At 46.1% G+C, this 22,729-nt stretch overlaps 2 protein-coding genes and 2 non-coding genes across 14 annotated transcripts; 3 read left to right on the plus strand and 1 right to left on the minus strand.

The window, feature by feature from the left end:
* The first annotated feature begins 23 nt into the window (after positions 1–23).
* ARMH1 (armadillo like helical domain containing 1) lies at positions 24–11,264 on the plus strand. Of its 6 annotated transcripts, none has more exons than XM_032446214.1 (12): positions 24–105; positions 1,835–2,052; positions 2,406–2,474; positions 2,839–3,005; positions 3,571–3,767; positions 3,855–3,939; positions 5,066–5,170; positions 5,254–5,323; positions 6,429–6,558; positions 7,374–7,451; positions 7,753–7,861; positions 10,904–11,264. In XM_032446214.1, the coding sequence occupies exons 2-11, from the start codon at positions 1,847–1,849 to the stop codon at positions 7,843–7,845; spliced, it is 1,200 nt and encodes a 399-aa protein (XP_032302105.1). In that variant the 5' UTR covers positions 24–105; positions 1,835–1,846; the 3' UTR covers positions 7,846–7,861; positions 10,904–11,264. The 6 variants fall into 6 exon arrangements, with proteins under 6 accessions (XP_032302105.1, XP_015725893.1, XP_015725894.1 ...); XM_015870407.2 differs by lacking the exon at positions 24–105 and adding an exon at positions 112–355; XM_015870408.2 differs by lacking the exons at positions 24–105; positions 10,904–11,264 and adding exons at positions 112–355; positions 8,084–8,753.
* Positions 4,244–4,358, plus strand: LOC116653801. Its single transcript, XR_004308269.1, has one exon. It is a non-coding gene; the product is annotated as a U5 spliceosomal RNA (small nuclear RNA).
* Positions 4,856–4,970, plus strand: LOC116653812. The gene has a single exon (XR_004308280.1). It is a non-coding gene; the product is annotated as a U5 spliceosomal RNA (small nuclear RNA).
* Positions 8,559–22,328, minus strand: KIF2C (kinesin family member 2C). Of its 6 annotated transcripts, none has more exons than XM_015870401.2 (22): positions 22,192–22,328; positions 22,022–22,116; positions 21,329–21,433; positions 21,062–21,110; positions 19,595–19,636; positions 18,506–18,625; positions 17,699–17,815; positions 17,354–17,454; positions 16,989–17,084; positions 16,024–16,078; positions 15,774–15,936; positions 15,409–15,499; positions 14,894–14,957; positions 14,179–14,270; positions 13,836–13,978; positions 12,824–13,028; positions 12,260–12,370; positions 11,776–11,843; positions 10,163–10,271; positions 9,971–10,087; positions 9,500–9,626; positions 8,559–9,247 (listed from the first exon to the last, which is right to left on the minus strand). In XM_015870401.2, exons 1-22 carry the CDS (start codon positions 22,253–22,255, stop codon positions 9,168–9,170), a joined length of 2,214 nt encoding a protein of 737 aa, XP_015725887.1. In that variant the 5' UTR covers positions 22,256–22,328; the 3' UTR covers positions 8,559–9,167. The 6 variants fall into 6 exon arrangements, with proteins under 6 accessions (XP_015725887.1, XP_015725886.1, XP_015725890.1 ...); XM_015870400.2 differs by having other exon boundaries at positions 17,699–17,818; XM_015870404.2 differs by lacking the exon at positions 19,595–19,636.
* Between the last annotated feature and the right edge of the window lie 401 nt (positions 22,329–22,729).

Consider the following 22,729-nt stretch of genomic DNA (forward strand, 5'->3'; position numbering starts at 1 on the left):
GCGAGAAAACACACGCCTATTGGTTCGAGAGGAGGCAGTGGAGGGCGGGGATTGGTAGAGACGAGGTGTCAGTTATTCCGCGGGGTGGCCGCCCATCGCGGGCAGGTGAGGGTGTTACCACAGGCCTCAGTTACCACAGTCACTACAGTCACCACAGGCCGCAGTGTTTGGAGCGGGCTGTGATAGCGCGGCTTTAAAACAAGGACAACATCAATATCCAAACGTTCCATTCGGGGACGTTTCAGGCCGTAAAGTTCTTTTAATCTGGAGGACGAAGGAGCTCTTTATGGCGCTGTAAATTCCATGCAGCCTCTCCTGCTCGCTGCCTGTTCTCCCCGTATCAATCATATACCTCGTAAGTAACGTTTCACAAATAGCCTGTAAATCACAAGGAAACGCTTTGCAATAATGTGAAATATGACTGTCACTTCACTATCTCAGCAGAGGCCCCCAGCAGGCTGTTCATAACATTTGTTATGGCTAATAACGCTTTCAAATCACAACTATTGGGGGAAAATGGGTCTATTTTCAACCTGTTTCCTCTGTAAAGGAGATCCTGAGCACGCCCTGCCAAGGACATGGGCTCTTTGCACAGCACAGGCTGTTCATTCCCCAATGAAATCTCATTGTAGCTCTCAGTCCTCTTTTGGGGACTGATAACAGCAGTAGGAAGTTCTGTTTGAGTGTGTCCTGGTGTAAGGGAAACTGGTGATCACAGCATGAACCTCTGATTAACCAGCTGAGGCAAGTGACGAGTCAGCTGTGGGAGCACAAGTGAAGGTAATTCAGCTGTGGGAGCTCAGGTGAAGGTAATTCAGCTGTGGGAGCTCAGGTGAAGGTAATTCAGCTGTGCTACCAAAAGGGGTGGAGTTTGACTCCACATCTCCCATTTAAGGGCTGACCAGCACTAATGTAGCATCTCTTTCTGGAGGTTGCTCCTGTGTGGGGGGTTTTTGTGGTGAGCCTCAATGTTTGTGAGCATCCATCTCAACTGAAAGCCTCAGCGCTGGTGAGTCTTCCCCTTCGATACCCTCTGGCTGTTTATTTAGTCTGTAATTATAACTACACACTTATATTATTTCAACTATATACGTGGGGATGTCACCCCAGCCCTGAGTGCAGCCATGTTTTCAGGGTGGGTTGAGGGGATTTCATACTGAAATAAAAGCGTGGCAAAGTAATTTGCTAAAGCACAGACTGCTTTATGGGATTGAAGGCAGCGCAGACAAGGGGTGTTTCTGGATCTCCTGCCTTCTTCCACAAAGCTTGTATTATTTCAGATGTTCATAGCTTTTTTTCTTTAATGATGTACCATTGCACGCTCAGAATGAGTGCATAGAAATTAGACAACAACAAAACAGAGTTAAAGTCCACCGTGCCAAAGGTCCCCAGGCACTCTCCCTTTGCCAAGGCCAAACACGTTCTGTTGGAGTGGATTTGGGCCCAGTTCAAATGGTTCAGTGCACCCACGGGAGAGCACACTGCACTGCCAGGCATTGACCATTGACCCCATTGCTCCCCATAAATCCACACCTATCCGTGTCCTCGTGTCACCCTACTTACTCTTGGGTAGGTCAGATATGAGAGGTAGTGCTCTTGTTGTGAGGCTAGCAAGAAACAAAAGGAAGGAGAATGAGTTACATCAAAATGACTGTATTAACACAGCAGAAAAAATGTATGAGTATAAAGGAAAATGAGATAATTACTAGCTAGTAAATGTTTTAATGCTAATATTTTCCAGAGATATCCAATAAGATGGTAGTTCTTTAATACAGATTCTTTTTCCCCCCTACCTTTAAGGCCTGTATTAAACTTCTTTCTCACTTTTCTCTAGGCAGAAGAAATCATGACATCTGTCAAAGAGCAGGAGGCCATCAAGAAGCTCATGGTTTTCCTGCAAGAATGGGACAATGCTCGCAGAGTTGCTCGAAACCACATCCTGGACAACTTCATTAGAAGCAATAATGGCAAGACAGAACCAGAGCTGGAGCTGGAGTTCTCCCAGGGAGCCAGCTTGTTTCTGGCTCGCCTGGCAGCGTGGCTGAGGTTGACGTATCTGTTCCCTTGGAAAGCCACCAAGGTGGCACATGGTATTGGGATGGAGAGGAAGGGAAAGTTCTCTACTGAAAAATACTGTATGAAGAATAAGCTTTTGTATAAAGATTCAGCTGGGGGAGGGGAGCAAAACAGCAAACTGAAGGTGGAACTGAAGCCAAAGTCATATGGACTGTCTCTCAGGGACCTCGAATTAGGAACCTAGAATCAGGAACCCCTGCATGCCTTTAAGAGGAAGGTCCATGCTCCCTCTAACAAAGAGAGTATCCAGGTTCAGGCCTTCACATTGCTGGAATTTCTTGGGGAACACTGAGATAGTCTGTAATTGTCTCCTTAGCCTTATCAAACAGCTACATGCACAGCACGTGCATCAGCAAGCTGCTCAAGTCCATCGGTGTCTTTTTATCTGCTGCAAGTGGGTGAGTACAAAATGTCACTGCCTGAGAGGTGCTATGGGGAAGGCGATGCAGGCAGTGGGGCTGTGGCTTGCTATGAGATGCTCTCAAATCCAAATCCACTGCTTGCCCAGCTCCAGAACTACTGGCTCATTGGCATGGTGTGGAGAGAGCATGCTGGAAGCCTGAGAGCAGAGACGGGGTTTTCTGTGCCTGTGGTTTAGCACCTGAAATGAGCACAGGGTAAAGCTGTTGGTGACACACTGGCATTAAAGCTCTGTCCAAGCTCAGCTTCAGTGGCCTCGTGTTCAGTGTCCAGGTGTGCACACTCAGGAAGATGTGCTCTGAAGCAGATGATGTTTTTAGCTTTGTTCCTCCCTCCATGCAGGCGCAGATACGTTATTGAATTTCTGGAGCTCGGAGGTGTCTTGATGCTCCTGGAAATACTAGGGCTGAACCACCTGAAAGAGGAGGACAAAAAGGAGGCTGTAAAGCTGCTTCAGCTGATCGCAGACGCCGGCAGGAAGTACAAGGAGCTCATCTGTGAAAGCTATGGTAGGTGGCATGTCCACGTGTGCTTGTTCCTAATTCAGATGAGGATGTTCTCCCTGCCCTCTGGCCCCGGGGCTGCTTGCAGCATCCAGCCACCGCTGCCGGCCAGCAGATTGCTGTGCCGTTGGGTTGGCTGGAGGGAGCTCAGGGCTCAGCTATTGTTGAACGGCCCCATTTCATCCGCTCTCTCCGGTTTTAATGAGCTCGCTTTCTTTACAGTCGTTTCTTTTGATCCGCTGTTGCTGTCCCACTGCTCACAACTGCTACAGCAAAAATCACACAACAGTTTCTATTCTTCCCCGCAGTTGCCCACTGCAAACCTGCCCTGCTGGAGGCTGAGGCTTTTGTGGCACACATTGTGCTGCTCTTTCAAAGGATATTTTTTCCTGTTCTTTTTTTTCCTCCCGGCTGGTAGCAGCCAAACACCATCTAGTGCTCTGTAGCTGGGATTATGCCTCGTGTCACCAGTGGCTGTGGGGTGATAGCTGCTGTCATAGCTTGCTCCAAGAGCAGTAGATGGATCCTTAGCAGTGCTGCCATGCAACTCAGCACCTTCTTCTCCACACAGGTGTGCAGTCCCTTGCTAAGCTGCTGGCCACCAGCAGCTCGGCAGAGGTTCAGGACGAGGTGCAGATCTTGCTGGACTCTCTGGGCCGCGGCAACCCCAAGTACCAGAACCAAGTGTACAGCGGGCTGCTGGCAGTGCTGCCCTGCGGCTCTCCCCACGGCCAGCAGCTGGCTCTGCAGACACTGCGCAGCATGCAAGTGAGCGGTGGGTTTGCCCCTCTACCTATAGGGTCACAGCGGGTTGCACTGCACGCAGCTGCCCCTCAACCCGCCCTTGTCCCGCAGGACGTGCTGGGAGAGGCTCCCCCGGCTGTAGTGACCCCGCTGCTGGCAGTGCTGGGCTCGGCGCACCCCGCCGTGCACTACGAAGGTACGAGCGGGCTGGGAACGGCCGGGGCGGGGCTTAGTGGGCGGGCGATAGCATGCGGCTCATTAGCATACGGGTCATTAACATGCGTCTGATTTGCATACCCAGCGGGCACCGCGGTGACGAAACGCGGTTGAGCTGTACAGAGCTGCCGGTACCGGGACCGGTAGGGGATGAACGGGAACGGGAGGGAGGGAGAGGGGTAGTGCGGGAACGGGAGGGGCGGGGGGAGCGGGGAGAGCGGGGATCGCCGTGTGCTAAGGGAGGAGAGAGGGCAGGGGGCTGAGGGCCGGGAAATGAACGAAGTATACTCTGGTTTCTCTTCAGATCGTATAAATCTTTCGCCTTTTACTAAAGATTTCCGTGGAGAGGAACAAGCACGAGTGTCGTGGAATTTTTTGAGGCTCCGCTTCGGCGGAGCTATCCCTGCTATGGTTAATGACAGAATACAGCTTTAATAGGACTAGATGGGTTTCCGTTGTTGAGGGAACGCTCCCGGTTCCTGTTAATTCCTGTTATTCAGCCTCGTTACTGCAGTTCCGTTGGTTCCGTACTCAGTCCCGCCCCGTTCCCCGGTACAGCCCCAGTCCCGCCCGCTCCATGTTCCGGTTCCGCCCCGCCGTTCCGCCCTCATCTGAGCGTGGTTATTAGCACACAGCTCATTACTATGCGTCTCATTAGCATACCGCTCATTACTATGCGTCTCATTAGCATACCCAGCGTGCAGCGCGCGGCCCCGTGCACCCCCGCCGTGCTCCGCCGCCCCACGCGTGAGCAGCCGCTGGTACCAGTCGTTGCGGTGCGATGCGGGCCGGGCTGTGCCGGTCACACCGTGCCGAGAGGGGCGGAGCAGGGCGGGCCGCCGTGTGCTCGGTGCGGTGGGCGGGCAGTGGGCACGGGGCCGGGCAGGGTGGTGGTTATACTCTGGTTTCTCTTCAGATCGTATAAATCTTTCGCCTTTTACTAAAGATTTCCGTGGAGAGGAACAAGCACGAGTGTCGTGGAATTTTTTGAGGCTCCGCTTCGGCGGAGCTATTCCTGTACTGGTTAATGACAGAGCAAATTAGTGGGCGGTGGTTGCAGCCTTTCCGGTCCCCCAGGCGCCGTTTAATCCATTCCCGTTCCCCAGCCGTCCAGCTGCTGCTCACCCTCGTGTCCCGCCGCGCTCCCCCCGCCCTGCTGCCCGGCCTGGTGGCCCTGCTGACTGCGCCCGGGACGGAGCCACGTGCTGAAGGTAAAAGCAGCATCCCGAGCTGTGGGCTGCATCTGTGGTACCGTACGGCCGCCGTTCTCGCTTTCCTTGTGTTCCTCCCGCAGACCCAGCGCTGTGCCCGACGGAGCAGACACCGGCCCATATCCAGCAGGCTGCTGCTGCTAAAGCTGTCGGGTAAGGAAACCTGGAGCATAACCCACAGAGTGCAGGGAGCTCCTTCGAGTTGGAAGTGCGTAGCAGGATCAAGTGCACCATCAGCAGTTGGCTGATGACACCAGGCTGAGTGCTGCAGCTGGCACAATAGAAGGGATGGCAGAGGTGCCACCCAGAGGGACCTGAACAGACTCAGAAAGTGGGCACATGAGAACATGGTGAGGTTTAACAATGCCAAGTACAGGGTGCCGCACGTGGGTCAGAGCAATCCCAGGTACATGTGCAGACTCCTTGTGAGCAGCCCTGCAGAGAAGGGCTTGGGGGTCCTGATGGACAGGAAGCTGGGTGTGAGCTATCATTGTACTCCTGCAGCCAGCTGTACCCTGGGCTGCATCCACAGGGGTGTCAGCAGGGAGAGGGAGGGGACCGTCCCTCTTTGCCCTGCCCTTGTGAGCACCATGTCCAGGCCTGGGGCCCTCAGCACAGGAGGGATGCAGAGCTGTTGGTAGGAGGCCACAAAGATGGAGCGCTTCTTTTATGAAGAAAGGTTGAGGCAGCTGGACTTGTTTACCCCTGGCACAGAGACATCAGCCACCCAATGTAAGAATGCAGTACCTATGATTGACCACAGCATCCGTACATTTGGCTGCTTGTGCTGAGGTCTGAGCAGTTATGAGTTTCCTGCATTGTCCACAAGATAGTGCTATGAGAACACTTCTGCAAAAGCAGATAGCAGGAAAAAATAATCCTGCAAAAGCAGATGAATTTAGTGGGTACAGAGGCATAGTCTCAAAAGCAATGACATCAGTGGTGGTGGTTCCACTTTGAGCTCTGGGTTCTCCATATTCATGCAAGAAACTTTGTAGGGTTTAATATGCACCAGGAAGCTCCTGCCAATATTAAATAACTATTTCTCAGCCAAAAAAAAAAACAACAAACCCAACCAACCACACACTGAATGATTGACAAGCCAATCAAGCCATACTTGGTCAAATGTTTGAGGTTCTTCTGTTTTCTGCCCATTGGTGCCTCCGTGGGGATCACACCAGGTCTGTACCAAGAGGGCCAGGCTCAATTTATTGTGTTCCCCTGCACAGGGTAGAGGTTGATGACTGTCTTATTGCAGCATATTAGCCAAGGAGTCAGCAGAAGTGGCTGAAGAGCTGATCCAGCTGAAAGTGGTGCATGGCCTGATGGTTGCAGTGGGGAACCTGGATTATCCACTCAGCCAGAGAAACGCCAGCATCTCCCTGGAGGTGAGTGTGATGGTGTACAATGGATGACGTCTTAGCATGTGGTCTCTTTCCAGAACACTTCACCAGAAAGGCTCCCTGCACTGTTTTAGTGAGGTTTTTATTTGTTTCTGAGCACAGCAGGCAGGCTTCACAAAGGCAGGAGTGGCACTTCATTCTGGAAATAGCTGTACTATTTGTTCCTTGTGCTTCCCTCCTGCCGGGCACCACACAGAGGGTACTGGGAAGTACTCACATGCTTGTTCTACTCTGCAGCTTGCCCTGGAGGCTGGCACAGGCAGAGTTAAGTGGTTAACCAAGGTAGTTTCCCTGGGTCTAGACACTAGTGCAGAATTATAAGCAGGCTACTTTGTCCTGCTGGTGCTGCTTAAAGAGCTTTGGCTGCCTCAGCACAGATCTGTGATGTCTGGGAAGAGGAAGGACCGTGGTGTGAGCAGTGGGAAAGGCACAGAATAAGGGACAGCTGAGAGTCAGGCTGCTCAGAGTGACCTGTCTGGTTATGCAGAGGGTCAGTGTACTGTTCACCTGAGGAGACACAGACAGTGCTGTTGCAAACACCCTTCCTCCTTATCAGTGAGCTGGCACTGGGAGACAGCAGAGTGGGATAAGGTAGGACTTAGAGCAAAGCCCAACACGTTCCCCTTTGGTGTGTTCAATAAGTGCTGGCAGAAGCACTGAAACCAAAGGGGGTGGCTGAGGCAGTAACTGGCACATAACACTGAGGTTGTCTTGCAGCCACACTGTACACACAGTTCTACCTCCACACACATGCATGCACGCCCCTTATCCCCATACGCTAACTCTCAGTTTTGTTGCAGTATTTTGTTCGTACATATCCCTTTGTGGAGGAATGTGTAAGGAAGGCAGTAGGACACACACTGTTCCAGCTCTTTAAGGTAAGTATGCCTCCCTAGCAGAGTTTATCAGTGGCACTGGGAGAGCTTGATCTGTTTTGCAGAGGTGTAGGGGAGACTGTACTCCTCACAGAAAAAAAATCCCATCTGGAGTTAGCCCAGAAATGAACCAGATCCCCCTTGGTGTTCACATCCAGGCTGTGTTCAAGAAGATCCCCAGCAAGGGAACTGCCTTGTGCTTTAGTTTAAACTCAGTAGGGCACAACAGCCCTCTCACACTTGTTTTGCTACTGTCTTGGTGTGCTGCACCAGGCATACCTAAAGCTATTGCTGCCTCTTCCAGGACTGCCCTGAGACCTGGTACACAAAAATAGATCGAGTCCAGGCTGAAGAATTGGCCTCCAATCTAGTGGACAGCCCAGAAGACATGGCATAGATGCGAACTGCAGAAGGTAGGCATGGAGCTGGGCTCAGTTACTTGAAAACCCACTTGGTCGTGTACTAGTATTTCCCCCTGAAATTAAAGGAATAATCTGTGGTGGAAGGCAACCTAGGAGCCCAGGGCTGGGGTGTAGGGCAAGAGTGATAAATGACAGATTAGTCTTTGTGTACTCTGATATTTGTATGCCTACACACTGGAATTGGAATTCATAGGGTTATTTTTGTCCTTCTAGATATCATCCCTACAGTGAATTAAACACATAAGATGCACCCAGCAGCATCACTTATGTCCTCCCCTATCCTTGCTCTGTACCTGCTCACCTCCAGAGAACAAGTTGTATGGGGCTGTCTGGACTAGACCACACACCAGGGTCATGGATCCCAACTTCCTACAGCTGAGCTGGTAGCAGTTTTACCCTTCTGTCTCAAACACAGGTTTTGATGGACTGCTGAACACAGCTTTTCATGTAGCACATTGACTGTTTCCCCCTGAGCCCACAGAATACGCATATGAAATAACATCCTGGGCCACTACTGAAGCCTGACCACACTATTGAAGTGAGAGGGAGTGACAGGGTTTTACCTGCCTGCTGCTAAAAAGAGCTGATCCACTCACTGAAACACATTGAGCTTTACTGAAGTAGAGGAGGCTTGTTTAGAGTGTGCTTGTTTTCCCCTTTTGCTTGGCAAGTTCTACACCACAGGATCTCAATTAAAAGAGAAGATTTATTTTAAATTAGTTTTATGCAAACATTACAAGTGTAAAGACTTCAAAAATAAAACTACTCCAAAAAAAATGAGGGTACCTCTGCAGCACCAGACAGTCTTCAGGGTCTGTTAAGACTAGCAAAAATCAGCAAGAAATGTTGTAAGATTGAAGTTAATTAAATACAAGAACATTTATTTAATTGAAAAAAACTTCATAAAATACTGATTTTTTTTTTAAACATTATATATAGTCCATTTTCTTCCCAGAAAAGTATTGTGGTGTTTTCAAGCACATCTGGAATCAAAAGTTACATGTACGTTACATTAGCAAGTTATATATTTGCAACCACTTACCTAATAGAAGTTCATCATCATTAATAAAGGACCAGATATAAAACATACCTAGTAGACTCTCAGCCCTCATCCCCTAGGCCTTGAAGGGAAGCTTTTCAGCAGAGTCTCTACAGAGTACCCCAATACAAGACATGAAGAGAGATAGGCTGCCGTGTTTGCTTCTCTCAAGTACCCTACTACATTTAATAGTAGTTAAACCACTGACAAACATGCAAGACATACAGAAGATTGCTTGCAAACCAAGTTTGGCTGTATTTACTGATGCCTCTGCTTTCTTATCTTCTTGCTGGCTTGCTCCTCTAGTTGCATGGCTGCTTCTAGAGCATCCAGTGTTTCTGTAAAGGAAGAGGGGAATGACAGGGTTACTGATCTGAAAACTGAATTCCCTGGCCCAGATGTTCATCTCCATTCAGCTGCTGCTCTTTTTACTTTGAAAAGTGTAGACAATAAGATCAGTCCACCCTGGTGATCACTTATATAAGATATGCTGGTGTTACTTCAGAGTTTAAAAAAAAAAAAAAGATTAGTGAAAATACAAATTAAAAACACACCTCCTGAGTAGACACTATCTCAAAGTATTAACATACCTCTGGCACTAAAGAAGTTTCTTGAGCTATCTTCTATGAAGTACTTAGCTCTGCTCACAAACGTCTCAAGGTCATAGTCTGGTTGTTCTGTGATTGCCAGGAGGTAGTCAAGTTCAGTTGTCATTTTCTGTATTTACAAGAACGAACATACTAAGAAACTGACTTTCTAGAAATTCAAATTTTAGATTATCTGTCACACCAAATCAACAGCGCTGAGCTTCTAGAGACAACTTTAACAGTCTATGCTGATTAGCAGCAGGTGGAGGAGACAGGGACTGGCTGGCCACAAGCACCAGAATTCCCCAGATTAACCTGTTGAACAGGAAACCACAGGGGAAAAAAAAGCTGGCAGTAAGGGAAACATAATACCCTTTAATTACAGCCCATCGCCTACCCCATAGCACTGGGTTCAGGCAAGGCAAGCTGCTGTCAACATGTAGAAGGCATCTTGAGCTGGGCTTGCTTCTTTACCTGTCTCAGTTCTCGAAGCTGTTCTACAACTTTCTCCTCTCGTTCACCAATTTGAATCATAGCTTCACGGAAACTAAACAGGTGGGGAGAGAGATCTTCTTCCTCATTCTTGGACAGCTGCAAGAAAACAGCTTAAGTAAGAACAAGTTGTTTGCAGCTTTGAGATCTTTGCAGCCCACTGCACACACATACACTGTGTTGAAGATCTACGATTTCTCCACTCATTTCTGTTTCCTCAGTCTCAATCTCCATCTGATTATGTGTTTCACCACCTCCATTATGAGGACTGAGCTCTTTCACCCTGCAACAAGAATATTTGCCACTTAATATCTTTCAGCAGTTTCAGAGCTATGGTATCACAAAACAGCTGCTGCAATCCATCCGTGCTCAGCAAAAAGTACTTGGCTTTATTAAAAGAAACTCCACACATTATCACACCTGGAACATGCCCACATAGACAGAAACTCCAGAGGCCTGGGAGAAAGAAAGCTGAAAGATGGTTGTTTCCATGTCCAGTCTAACTATATCAAGCTAGGACCTCTCCTGGAGAGAAGAGCTGAAGTACACAATACTAACTGCCATAAAGCCTTTCACAGAGGCATGTCAGCTTGGTCTGTCACAATCAACTAAAAGGACTTAAGAAAAGGAATGTCATTTCCTCCACTCCCTAAAAACAAAAGACCCTCCATGCTAGAACAGCCCTGTAAGAAAGACAAAAATCATGGCTGATGAGATGGAGCTAGATGTAGACATCAAGCATCAGCTGGGCACTTCATCCCACTTACTAGCATCAGCTTCATGTTTTCAGTAAGTTTCAGCCTGCATATTCCCTTTCCTGCAGGCTGAACTTGCCCTGTGCAACAGCAGTGAAGTCAATGGGTGCAAGTGAAGCACAGTGTGAATCAGATTCTCCATTCTGTCTTGTGCTTTCAGGTGATCAGAAATGACTGTTCACCAAGAACCACACACAAAGAAAGCAACTTCAATCCTGAACCAAACCTGTGAAGATTCATTGTGCTTTTCAATGCTTATGACTTCTCTCTGGAGCTAAGGAGGGGACCAAGAGGCCTTTTATGACATAAATGAAAGGAAGCTACCAAGCCTGAAGTATGCAAGTTTTATCTAGTTAACGCAGGACAAAAGTCACAGGTTCTGCAGCCGCAGCACAGAGCCACGTGACACAGCATCAGCAAGGGAAAATCCAACCACCACTGACTCTAGTGAAACAGGGAAGGGTTTAGTTGTTTCTTTAGCTGTTATGCTGAGACTCAAAATACAAACTGCTTTCCCTGCAGCCAGAGCCTGCCTATCCTTTTTTGCTTTTCATCTCAGAGAGATATAAAGGCTGTTCACAGGTATTCCAGGGTTCAGCAAGACCCCCAGAGAACTCTGGAGATCTGTTCCTGCAAATCTGCCTTACAAGTGCCCAAGACCAACCATAGAACATTCAAATTCATGCTCCCACCATTTGCTACCAAGCACCTGAATTCTCTGGGTTCTTTAGATTTCAAAAGTCTCCATGGTATCATACTCTACTAGCTCATATTAAAGTTCACAGTAAACACATGGTGATATTCTGCATCATCTGTAGTGTTATGTCAGGGATTGTAATACAGCAGCCATGTTCTTAGTGCACACTAGATGGAGGTAGCCATTCAGGACACTGCCAATAGGGTGTACTTCCTACAAAAAGCAGGGCAGTTTGAAGTCTAACAAGAGACACCCTTACTCTGAAGAAAGAAGACAGTGCAGTCAAAACATATTCTGCAATGACAGTAGAATCCCTAAGTCAGAAAGGCCATTACCTGTCAGCGTATCTCAGTGTGTTTAAGGTGTATTCGCACGAACTCATGCCTGGAGAAATCATTGCTATCTGCAAACAGAAAGCCACAGTGAGTGCCACATCTGCCTTTTGCTCAAGCTACCAGCTCTGCAGATCTCATTAGGCAGCTGAGACGTGCAAGGGAAAATGGTCAGTTAAGACACAGTCAAGTCGGTTTTCTGTTCAGCTCCTATGGAGCATGGCAATGACTGTCACCAGTTTTCCACTGACTTTGTGCATCCATGGTGCAGCACCTTCCCAGGAAGTAAAGCTCTTTGAGAGCACATCACACACTACTGTAGATCCACGACTTTATGCTGCCTCCTTCCTACTGAGGCTGGAGCAAAGCTTACTGAAGATTTGATATCAAAATTCTATCCTTCTAGGGGAGGAGCATGCAGCTATCTGGTTAAATTGCAACACTCAAAAACAGTGAGTGGGTTTAACTGTATCACAGACATACTTACCATACAGGTCCTTGAGTTCGTTCCTATGAAGGAGTCCCTTAGCACCTGGGTCAACTTGCTTTCACGGAAAGGAGTATGAGCTTTGTTCTGGCCTAAAGCTCTGATACATTCCTAAGAAAAGGAAAGTCTTTGTAAATGTAGTTATTTGCATCACTCCTCAAGCAAGTCTGCAAGCTGCAGCCACCAGCAAGCTGGAGAAGAGCAATCTGTATTGCTCTGTACATACATCATAGCCTCTTAAGTACACTCCACACATCTGACTGTCACAGGATACCTGATACCCACCATATGCAGAAAACAACAAACAAAAGCCAGACAACTTGAATGAAGCCATTTTAAGGCCATGCCAGTGTTAGACTCGAGATCATACAGTTATACCACTTCCCTAGAAACATACTAAGCACAAGTGTAATACATATAATTTTCAGCATTATTAAAATACAAAACTAAGATCCTTTTGGCTATTCCTTTCCCTTACACTGGAAAGAAACAGAACAGATTACCTCAAAGTTAAACAAAATCCTGTGTTGCTGAGCACCACTTGCTCTCCAAGTTTTAGCTTACCTTCAAAGCCAGCAAGCTCTTATTGATTTCTGCACCTTCCATTCGTGTCTGTCGATCAGCACTAGATGTGTCCGCACCTCTCTCATTTCCTGCCAAATCCACCAAGGAAAACTTGCCAACCAATTTCCCTCTCTGACGCAGTAAGATTTGGAAGCAGGCATGTGACCGTGAAGAGCTAGCGTTTGCAAAGGTCTGCCCAGATGTCCTACAGCAAAGATGCAAACAAGTGTCAGAATTGCATCTCTGGAGATTCAAAGGTCCCAGTAGCATTAAACAAGACCCACCCATAAAAGGATGCACAGCAGAGCATGAGATGAGCTTTCAGGATGCACATATTTACATACACGATGTAATACAACAGCCAAGAAGTTCTTCTTGGCCAAGTAATATTTCCATGGCACGTATATCTTATTAGAGAGCTAAGACTTGTTAATACAGAACTTAGCCCCTGATTAAAGACATGCCAGTGCAATGGTAAAGATACCCCAACCACAGGCTGCAGCCAGGCCTGCCAAGTTGAGCAGCCAAGCCTACAGCTGGCCTGCAGCACCTTCTCTCAAGGATTCCTTGGAGATCTTCAAATGACACGTAGCCTTTCTGCTGCTATCAGAACAGCTTATCTGGCCTGCAGTTAATCCTGAGTACTTTTGCAACTACAGCCTGATGCCAGCTGCTCTTCATTGATCTTACACACTCTCAAGGAGCAACTTATGCTCCAGTATAGTAGCTGATACTTCTAAAGTGGAGTCTATCCGCTTCCCCAATACAAGTGTTTCCTCTCTTCTGGAAATGTGTGAACATGTGGCCACTATGGAAGGAAGACTAAATCCATGCCTGCCAGTCCTTCATTCTGTAATCCCCTTGTCTTCATGCAGAGGTGCAGAACAGTGCCTGTCTGTTACTGGGAACAACAGGCTCCTTGTTTGAAATCAAAACACCAGCTACAAGCATCACTTTTTGCAGACACAGGTACAAGACATGATTCCTTTCTTATTGTTTTAAGGCATCAAACCTGCAAGCACTGCCGATCTCAATCATTCTGATGACATCTTCAGCACAGCTGACTTCTTTCTCTTGCAGACCGACAACCTGAACTTGCTGCTTGCCATCCTCCAGGACTCGAAGCTTTGCCTTCTTATTCAAGAGATCAAACACCTATAGTCAGGCAAGAAGATTGAGGCAAATTTGAACATAGACTCCTTGCAAGTAGCCTGTGCTGGCTTTACAGAGAGCCATACAGGAACATCACATTTAACAGAGGCTTAACAGACTATAAAAAAGTATATTTAATTCAGCTCCTCATGAAACATACAGCCAAAGTCAGGCCAGGATTGAAAGAAAACAAGAAGTCTTACCTTTCCATTATATATTTCAAAGAAAGTCACATAGACTTCCAGGCCCTGACTCCTGTACCTGGGCTGGCTTAGAAGTAAGAAGACATCTTGTGCTGGTGAAAGAAGACACAAACTTGTTAACTAGTTTAAAACATGTCCTAGTTGCTACTTGAACTACTGCTGAATATCACAAGCCATAATGCAGTGACTAGCAGCTGAACGACAGCCATCCTAAGCAAATTCTAATGAAACAATTAGTGATGTGCTACTTGCTGCATTGAGGGTTTCACAATATGCCTTAATGTAAGTAGGACAGAACAGTTCATGGTACTTCCTAGGCATTATATCAAAGAGGGGCTTATAAGCACCTGCTACCTGAGAACATTTTGTATGTGCTTCATTATTATTATTTTTGGATCTAACGCATGAAGTAAGAAGCATAAATCACATTCATATGCTTCCTGCATAACAAACTTCATATGGGAATTAGGTGCGTTCCTGTTATGTTCAAGTCAGGTATTTCCAAACACCTTTCTTACGTTGAGACAAAAGCAAAGCAGAATTAATCAAAATTGAACAGTTCGGTCCCACAAACATTAAAGTAGAAAATATAATCTCTCAGAAGCAACTGTCTTCTACCAGAAACGCCTTAAATAATCCTGTAAAAACAAAGCATATCAATTGAAGAAAAGCATGCACCATTTTGATTTTCATATTTCAAGAAGAATCAACTTACATGCAAAAGCATATATGCCCTTCGAGGCATTCTGTGCTCTCCCAGAGAAGTCTCCACCCATAGTCTGTTAAGAGAAGAGGCCACCAGAAGTAAGATGCAGCTCAAAAGCAAGGCAGGCAACCTGATTTTAATCCCAAGAACATACCAGGAAGTTATCATCCCATTCACATCAGACCATCTACATGATCACAGCAATACAGTTATTTTCTGCTTTCCTGTCAGTTCAGAGAGGAGATTTGGACCATGCAAAGTTAAATGCCTGTAAGGCTCTGGAGTGCTGGCTACTCCATCAGAGTTCAAAGGAGTTGTTCTTCCAAGAGGAAAAAGGACATGATTTTACTCACAACTCCAGAAGAAATACTTAAGCCTACAGAAAAGGAGGATTAACAACTAAAAGTATTAACAGTTTATGACAAAAGCCTCAATATCCAAGCTCCTCATACAATCCCATGACAAAGAACTTCAACATATTTTATCTAAAGCTAGAAAATTTAATTCTTTGAAAACAAACTTACATGTGTCTTGCCGCTGCCCGTCTGGCCATAGGCAAAGCAGGTGGCCATGCCCCCCTCAAAGATTGTCTGTACAAGAGGCCTAGCAGTGAACCTGGATATTCAGAAGGAAAGAGGCAGTTAAGGCAAGCAGTTCACATCCTGCTTTATCAGTTTTCCTACCAAAGCAAATAAAAGCAAATTCTTAGATAGACAGCAAGGCCACACAAAAAAAAACCAAACAAAACATGTGAGACTTATTAGTTCTTTGGTTTCCTCTACAAAGGAAGTTTACATTTATTTCAAGTAGCAGTTTAAGCCAGGCTGTCACCTAGCCATAGCTCAGTGCTTTTAGCTTGGAAGTCATTCCAGTGAGAAGAAAGCATTACCTGTATACCATTTCATTAGAAGCACATTCATCAAACGAAAAGTCAAATCTAAATGTTTGGGTGTCGAGGTACTTTGTTAGGTCCACTTTCTGCTTTGGCTCATGCACCAGCAGGACACACTTGCTTGGAACAGTGATCACGTCACATTCCTTTTTGTTTATTTCTGTTGATAGAAAAGAGACTTGGTTTTAACACAAATAAGCCACATCAAAAGTGCTCCAGATCAGAGCTGCTTTGTCAGTACACTTACCTTGTTTATTCAGAGGGCGCTTCCTAACACACACACAAATTCTATGTTCTTCTATCTAAGAAAAATTAGGAAAACAAGTAATTATGTACCTGTTTCATCTACTTAGAATTACAGAGAAAAATTTCACGCCTCCTCACATCAACTTTTGTATATACTGATTCATTTCCAAGAGGTTCTAAGGCAGAGCACAACTCATGCAGTAAAATAAGTCTTGAAGTACATCAAATGCAGAAGGACCGCTATGTTTAGTTTGGAAAACTGCCTGCTATCCCACTGATGGGAGCAGAAAGTAGAAGAGGACAAGTTCATCTTCTGTGAGGCAGCAGCAGTTGGTTTTCAGCTTTGTCAGATGCAGGTACAGAAACCACCTAAGTGTTCTATAATAGTCAGCATCTACTTGTTTGGACCTAATGCTGTCATTTTTCACTGACTATAGCAAGGCTTTAGCTAGGCAAAGACTGCTTGTTTTCAAGTATTAAACAACACCAACTCCAAGTTTGCTGAAGATCTCTGCTAAGCCTGCTTCTTGTAATTTGACCTTAACTTCTGCTTTCTTTCTTTTTGACCTATTTTCAAGGTGCTCACTGTACACCTTATATATGATAACACTGCATTACAGGGTAATAGTCTATATATTCATATATATATATAAAACAAAACTATGTAATATACTGACATTTACAAGCTCTTAAAAAAAAAAAAAAAGATGTTACCCACAAAATATTGCATGATAGTCTTTAAAAGGCAATCTGACATTGCTCTATGCAAAGTAATGCAAGGCAGCTTATCATAAATTGGACAGGTTAGTGACCTCACATTTACCACCAGGTGCTTCAGGACCACAATATGCTCAGAATTTCCCAGAATCTGTGATGCACTAATTTGCTCATACGCTAAAAACCTCAGTAGAAAATAAATAAGGCAAATAATCTGTGCTGCAGCCAGGGGCCTCAGTATTTCCTTACTGGGTCAGATAGGGATAATGGCTGGCAGTCTAAAGTTGCTCTGAATTCCCTGATCATCCGTGCAAACTCCCAGTTTGGACAACTGCTGTCAGTTTCCTGCATGTAAAAACAACAAAACAGACAGAGATAATTAGCCCATTATAACAATAATACATATTGCATATCCCCAGAGCATACTGAATACGATCAACTATACACAGTTATAAACAATTCACTTCAGTCATGAGATTGAGAACATTCTGAAACTCAAATCAAAGCCGTACTAAAGGAAGAATTAAGAACAAAGCCCATCCAAAATACATTTAGGTTTCAACTACCATGATATGCTGTCCAGTAGTACCCCTTACTGGTACAGTACTACACACCTGTGCACGTTTTATCCTGATTTCACTAAGCTGAGCTCTCTTTTCTTCTCTCTTGTTTTTCATCTTCTCCATTTCTTTCACAATGTTAGATTTTCTTCGAACTAGATAAAAATTGAAACCACTTCCTTTAATTCGATTTTCACCCTACATTTTAAACGTATTTTACACCACCCCATCACTCTAAAGGCAGCATTTTAAGGAGATAACACTATCATAAAAGTACTTAAGACATCCAGTCTTATTGCCAAAGCCACCTTTCCAAAGTGCTAGTCTAGGAGCATACAAAGTAGAACAGTGATGCACCACTCGCTGGCAAATCAGTTCTTCGCCACTGCTCCCTGGTACCTGGGCTCTGTGCAGAGCTTATTCTAGCAGGAGGCAGATTATCCTCTGTAATGCCATTGCTGTTTGGAAGCATGGTTTCTGGAGCACAGCGCAGCCTACTCGCCCTGGTTCGGACAGCTGCTGAAAGAAGCCAAAGACAATAAGTGGAACCCAAAGATCAAGAGCTGTTTGTTAATTGTAAAGCCTCACAGTCTGCAGGTATGCCTCAGCTCTGATTCTGGATTGGTTCAGAATAAGCTAAAGCCTGCGTGCAAATATTTTTACATCCAGATTTTATTCAAAGCTACAAATCAACACCCCATCAGCTTGACAAGTTAACAATAAATTTTCTGAAGATATTTGAATAAGAGGTTCAACTCATGAGGCATACCCACAACTATTCATAGAGAAGGTCTGGTCAAGATAGATAATTACAGTTTCACATTAACTCAAGCAAGCTCAAGTTCTTGCTTTACTCAGCCAGCACATGTAGAACTACTACCAGTGTAGTCAGAGCCTGTTGTCAGCAGTATCAAGGCACTTTGCTTCCTGCTCACCCTGTGAACACTACTTGATGCTACTAAGCTGGTAGACCTGCCACAGCAGTCTGGCTAAGGAATTCACTGTTCTTCAACAACACTGTTTCCCAAGCCCTCTGATAACTCCTTCAAGCAGAAGCCCTGGATATTTACATAGCATTGGACCTCCCCCTCTTGCTTTATACGTGAAAGAGCTGCTCCTATTCCTAGATGCATAGTTTACTCAATTATAAACATACAAAGCATGTTGCTTCATATCAAGAGCTCTCTGGGTTCTTCCTCTACTCACCAGGAGCTGCCACGTTGTTTCTCACTTGTGTAGAAGTAGAGGGATCCATCCCCATCTCATTTTCCTGAAGGTTCTGCTGACATTCTGTGATGATAGACATCCTAGAGCGGCCACGCACGGCTTTGGAAACAGAAATTCAAGGTCAGCATCACGTCAGACACTCAGGCATTTGAAAATAATCATGTATTCAGATATACAGGCTGTGATTAAAGAGACCGTTTCCAAATTGGATACATTAGCAAAGTCTGGGATAAAGCAATGCTGGAAGGGCAGGTGGATGAGAAGTGACCATGACAGAAGAACAAACAGTTCATTCCAGATTTGCAGCTTTGGTGAATTTCTCTCCAGATACAACCAATGATTCACTAATGTGGCTGCTCCAAATCTTAAGACCTAGGAAGGAGGTAGTTACATCACAGACAAATGGAAGATCCTCTGAAGCTTCACATCTGCAGGCTACAAATTAACTGGTGGTGACAGCAGAACTGCAATCCAGCAGCTGCTTAAAATGAATTTATCCAAGGCGATACCACTAATTTTGCTTTATGGACTACAGATTGAGTTCTGTGTCCAGGAAAGCCAGGATAAAGATCATTTCTTCCTCATCCAAAGATAAAACTGGTGAGGAACTGTATTACACCCATCACAACAGCCAAGCCCGATGCAGAGAGAGCACTTGGTGCCACAGTGGAGCAGCAGCTTAATGACACTAATTTCAGCTAAAGGAGCCTACACAATCACAATATGGAATTCTTCATAAAGTGCCTTTTTGAAGTATGTGGCAATGGAGGCTGCCTGGAGTACTGTTCTCTCACCAAGAGCAAACCATCTGCAGAGCTTCCTGAGGAAGGGATAGGAACGTACACCTCGATAGATTTGTGAAGAAAGCAAATGTGGGATGAAAAAAATAGAAGTGTGCTATGAAAACCAGAACTAATCTCCAGCAATCACAGGAATTTATCCAGAATTAACCACTATGATTCCAAAGGAAATAATACTTAACATGAAACAAATCCCAGCTTCAATTCTGGATCAAATTCCTTACAATTGTGCCCATGAAATTCAGAGCTCACGTGTTAAAATCTTTACCTGCAATCTTCTGCTCAGGTGCAGAGACATTAGATGTCACTGCTGCAATTTTAAGAACAAAAAGAATCAGTTTCATTATACTCAGATGGTGCATTATTCCATTTCCTTTTGTCAAACATGCCCAGACCTGATTTCATCACAAGCTCATTAGCACTTTTGCTATGAATGATAGTGCTCCTGGACAGACTTATACACATACAAAGAGGTTTGCTCTTTCTAAATGGTTTGATTCAAGTTATTTCTCTATACGAGAACATACAGCATCTCCTAAAACACTTCACAGAACTTAAACATCATCTGCTTTCAAGTTCATCCTAAAAGCACTGCTTCTCTCACTTCCTTGAATGCAAAGGAGACAGAAACCTCCTGATCTTTGATTTGTTTAGTCTACGGGCTGACTCCTGAAGTCAACATTAGCTTCCTAATTGGTGCAGTACAGAGTTTGCTCTGAGGTTTACTTCCTAACACTCATACAGTGCAACTATAATACAAATAATATTTGATGACTGATTGCTTCCCTCCAGCACTCCGAGTGGATCATCAGGGACAAGACTGTGCCAGAAGCAAAGGGAACAGACACTGCAAACCATAATTAGATTTTATATGTCAGGAAAGCAGCAGCCTCTGTGAGGATATTTTCTCCCCCCCATCAGTCAACGTCTGAATTAAAACACCTTTATATTTTTCCAGCTGGCTGTCCGTTAACTGATTTGTCTAGAGATAATCACTACTTTGCCAATTCACAAGATCTATGGAGAGTTCTCTGCATGGGAGATAGATCAGCACACTCCAGTATAGAACAACTTTTGGCATATTGAGTTTCTTGGACTAATTCCTCTCTCTCAGGTACAAGGGGATTTGTACTGTTGATTTCGAATAGTAATTTCCCTTCTCTTGCATCATACACAACAACAAGGCCAGACAGCTGCAGCCACTCATAGTTCATAGATAAGCAAAAGTTTTGGCCAGCTATGACGTTAAGAGAATTATTTAACCTGCAGTCGATTGACATCAGCATCACTCAACTATATTATAAATAGACCTGCAACACTGACACTTGTAATTCAAAAACAAGAGCCAACTAAAAAGCTGAAAAGCATGTGGATTTCCTGACTCCTGACTAGTAACGTTTAAAGCCACGTCAAAGAATAACTACAACAGTGCTGCAGAAAAGGGCAATATATGCAAAAATCCCAGCTCACAACAACAGGAGAGCAATTGGTTGGCAGGGGTTGTGCACTCAGGAGCGTGAAGTGTTGGGATGAACTGGTTCTCTTAACACTCTTCTTAACATTGCCTGAATGAGCAGCCTCACACTGCACTAAGCTGGAATATTATGTCCACAATGGAAGAGCACAGGGGTGTAACAGAAGGATGTTTGGACAGGGGTGTAACAGAAGGATGTTTGGACAGGGGTGTAACAGAAGGATGTTTGGACAGGGGTGTAACAGAAGGATGTTTTCTCACCTTCCCGTGGAGCAGGAATTTTTGAAAGAGTTGATCTACGTTTCTGTTTCTGGAAAACAACGAGCGCTATTAATAATCAACCACGAACACATAGGACAGCACTACAAACCGTATTAATGCAGCAAGGATTTCTGATTAAAGCCTGTGAGACAGAACACAAAGTCAGATGTCTTTAACTCGTAAGACCAACAGCACTGTCTATAATAAGACCTGGATTTAAACGTGCTGCTGTCACATTGCTATCTGTGGGAAGACTGAAGCACTTACCTGTACGGTTACATTCTCTTGCAAAGGAAAGTTCTCTTTCACTTCTGTAGCAGGTGGCTCTCCCGCCAAATGAGGATTTACTGTTAAAATATCATCAATGTTAATCTGTAAAAGCAAAGGGAAGATTCGACGTTTGCTTTTTTATGTTGGCTTTCAAGACAGGCAAACAAAGCCAAAGTTACAATTGCCCTTAAGGGCAGGACAAGCATTGAAATGCTATTCGAGCAGCCACAGCCAACTGTGCTAGAAGAAACGAGCTGGTTGTGCCGTGACCCTCATGTGCCAAACAGCACAAACAGCACACGGCTCTGCAGGTGCCATACAAGAGCTCTGCGAGCACAAAAGACGGGCAAAGCACATCAAGTGCTTTTAATCTCCTCCGGCTAATCTTAGTAAATCTCAGCGACTTCTGCGCTCGCGGAGCATTAAGAGGTGACTGCGATTGAAATAAACTACAAGGAGCTACTTAGACCTGGGGAAGCGAAGGGTTCAGCATTTAATCCACCAGCCGACGCGCCTGCATCCTTGGTGCAAGCAGAGCCCATACAGCCCCACCCGCACAGTCACAATCCGGGAGCACACACGGATCCCGCCGGTCCATCACAATCTCGGCGTTCCACAGCGCCCGGGGCAGCGCTGATACCGTGATACCGAGCCCCGCGGGTACAGCACGGCGGGCACGGCGCCCCTCACCTCCTTGCCCTTGACGACGCCCGACTCGCACCACTCCACCGACACGGAGCACTTGGGCACGTTCACCTCCTGCACCGTCGCTTGGTGGATCAAACCTGAAAGGGAGCGGATCAGAACGGAGCCACGATCACCGCCCAGCCCCGCAGCGCGGAGCCGTGCCCGGCGCTCACCATTGCTGCGCTGGATGTTGACGGAGAGCCCCTGGTACAGGCAGCGGAACAGCTGCGGCTCCATGGCGGCACTGCGGGACCGGCAACGGACGCGCGTTTAAACGCCGCGCGCCGCGGGGCAGACCGGGAAAACATGGCGGGGGGACCACGAGTCCCAGCGGCACTTGCGCGTGGGAAACGGCAGGAGCAGCAGGGAGCGAGGGGAGGGGGGGGCGCGGGGCACGACGGGAAGTGTAGTGCGGAGAGAAAGGGATGCACCGCGCATGTGCAACCGCCGCTGGGAGACTTCGAGATACCTTCGGTGTGCTGGGCTGGGAGCCGGGGGCGGTGCGGAGCGAGCATGGAAACGGTGCTTCTATGTAGTGTTATGGACCGCAGTGAGAGCTCCGGCAAAATGGAGCCTACAAACGTCCCAGCACATTCGTGCTCGTTCGGGCAGCTCGCTCTATGGGAGACTGCCATAGAACCACCACACTCACGCTCATTCTGTCATTAACCATAGCAGGGATAGCTCCGCCGAAGCGGAGCCTCAAAAAAT

This window comes from Coturnix japonica, chromosome 8 (assembly GCF_001577835.2).
Source record: "Coturnix japonica isolate 7356 chromosome 8, Coturnix japonica 2.1, whole genome shotgun sequence".
NCBI classification, from domain to species: Eukaryota; Metazoa; Chordata; class Aves; order Galliformes; family Phasianidae; genus Coturnix; species Coturnix japonica.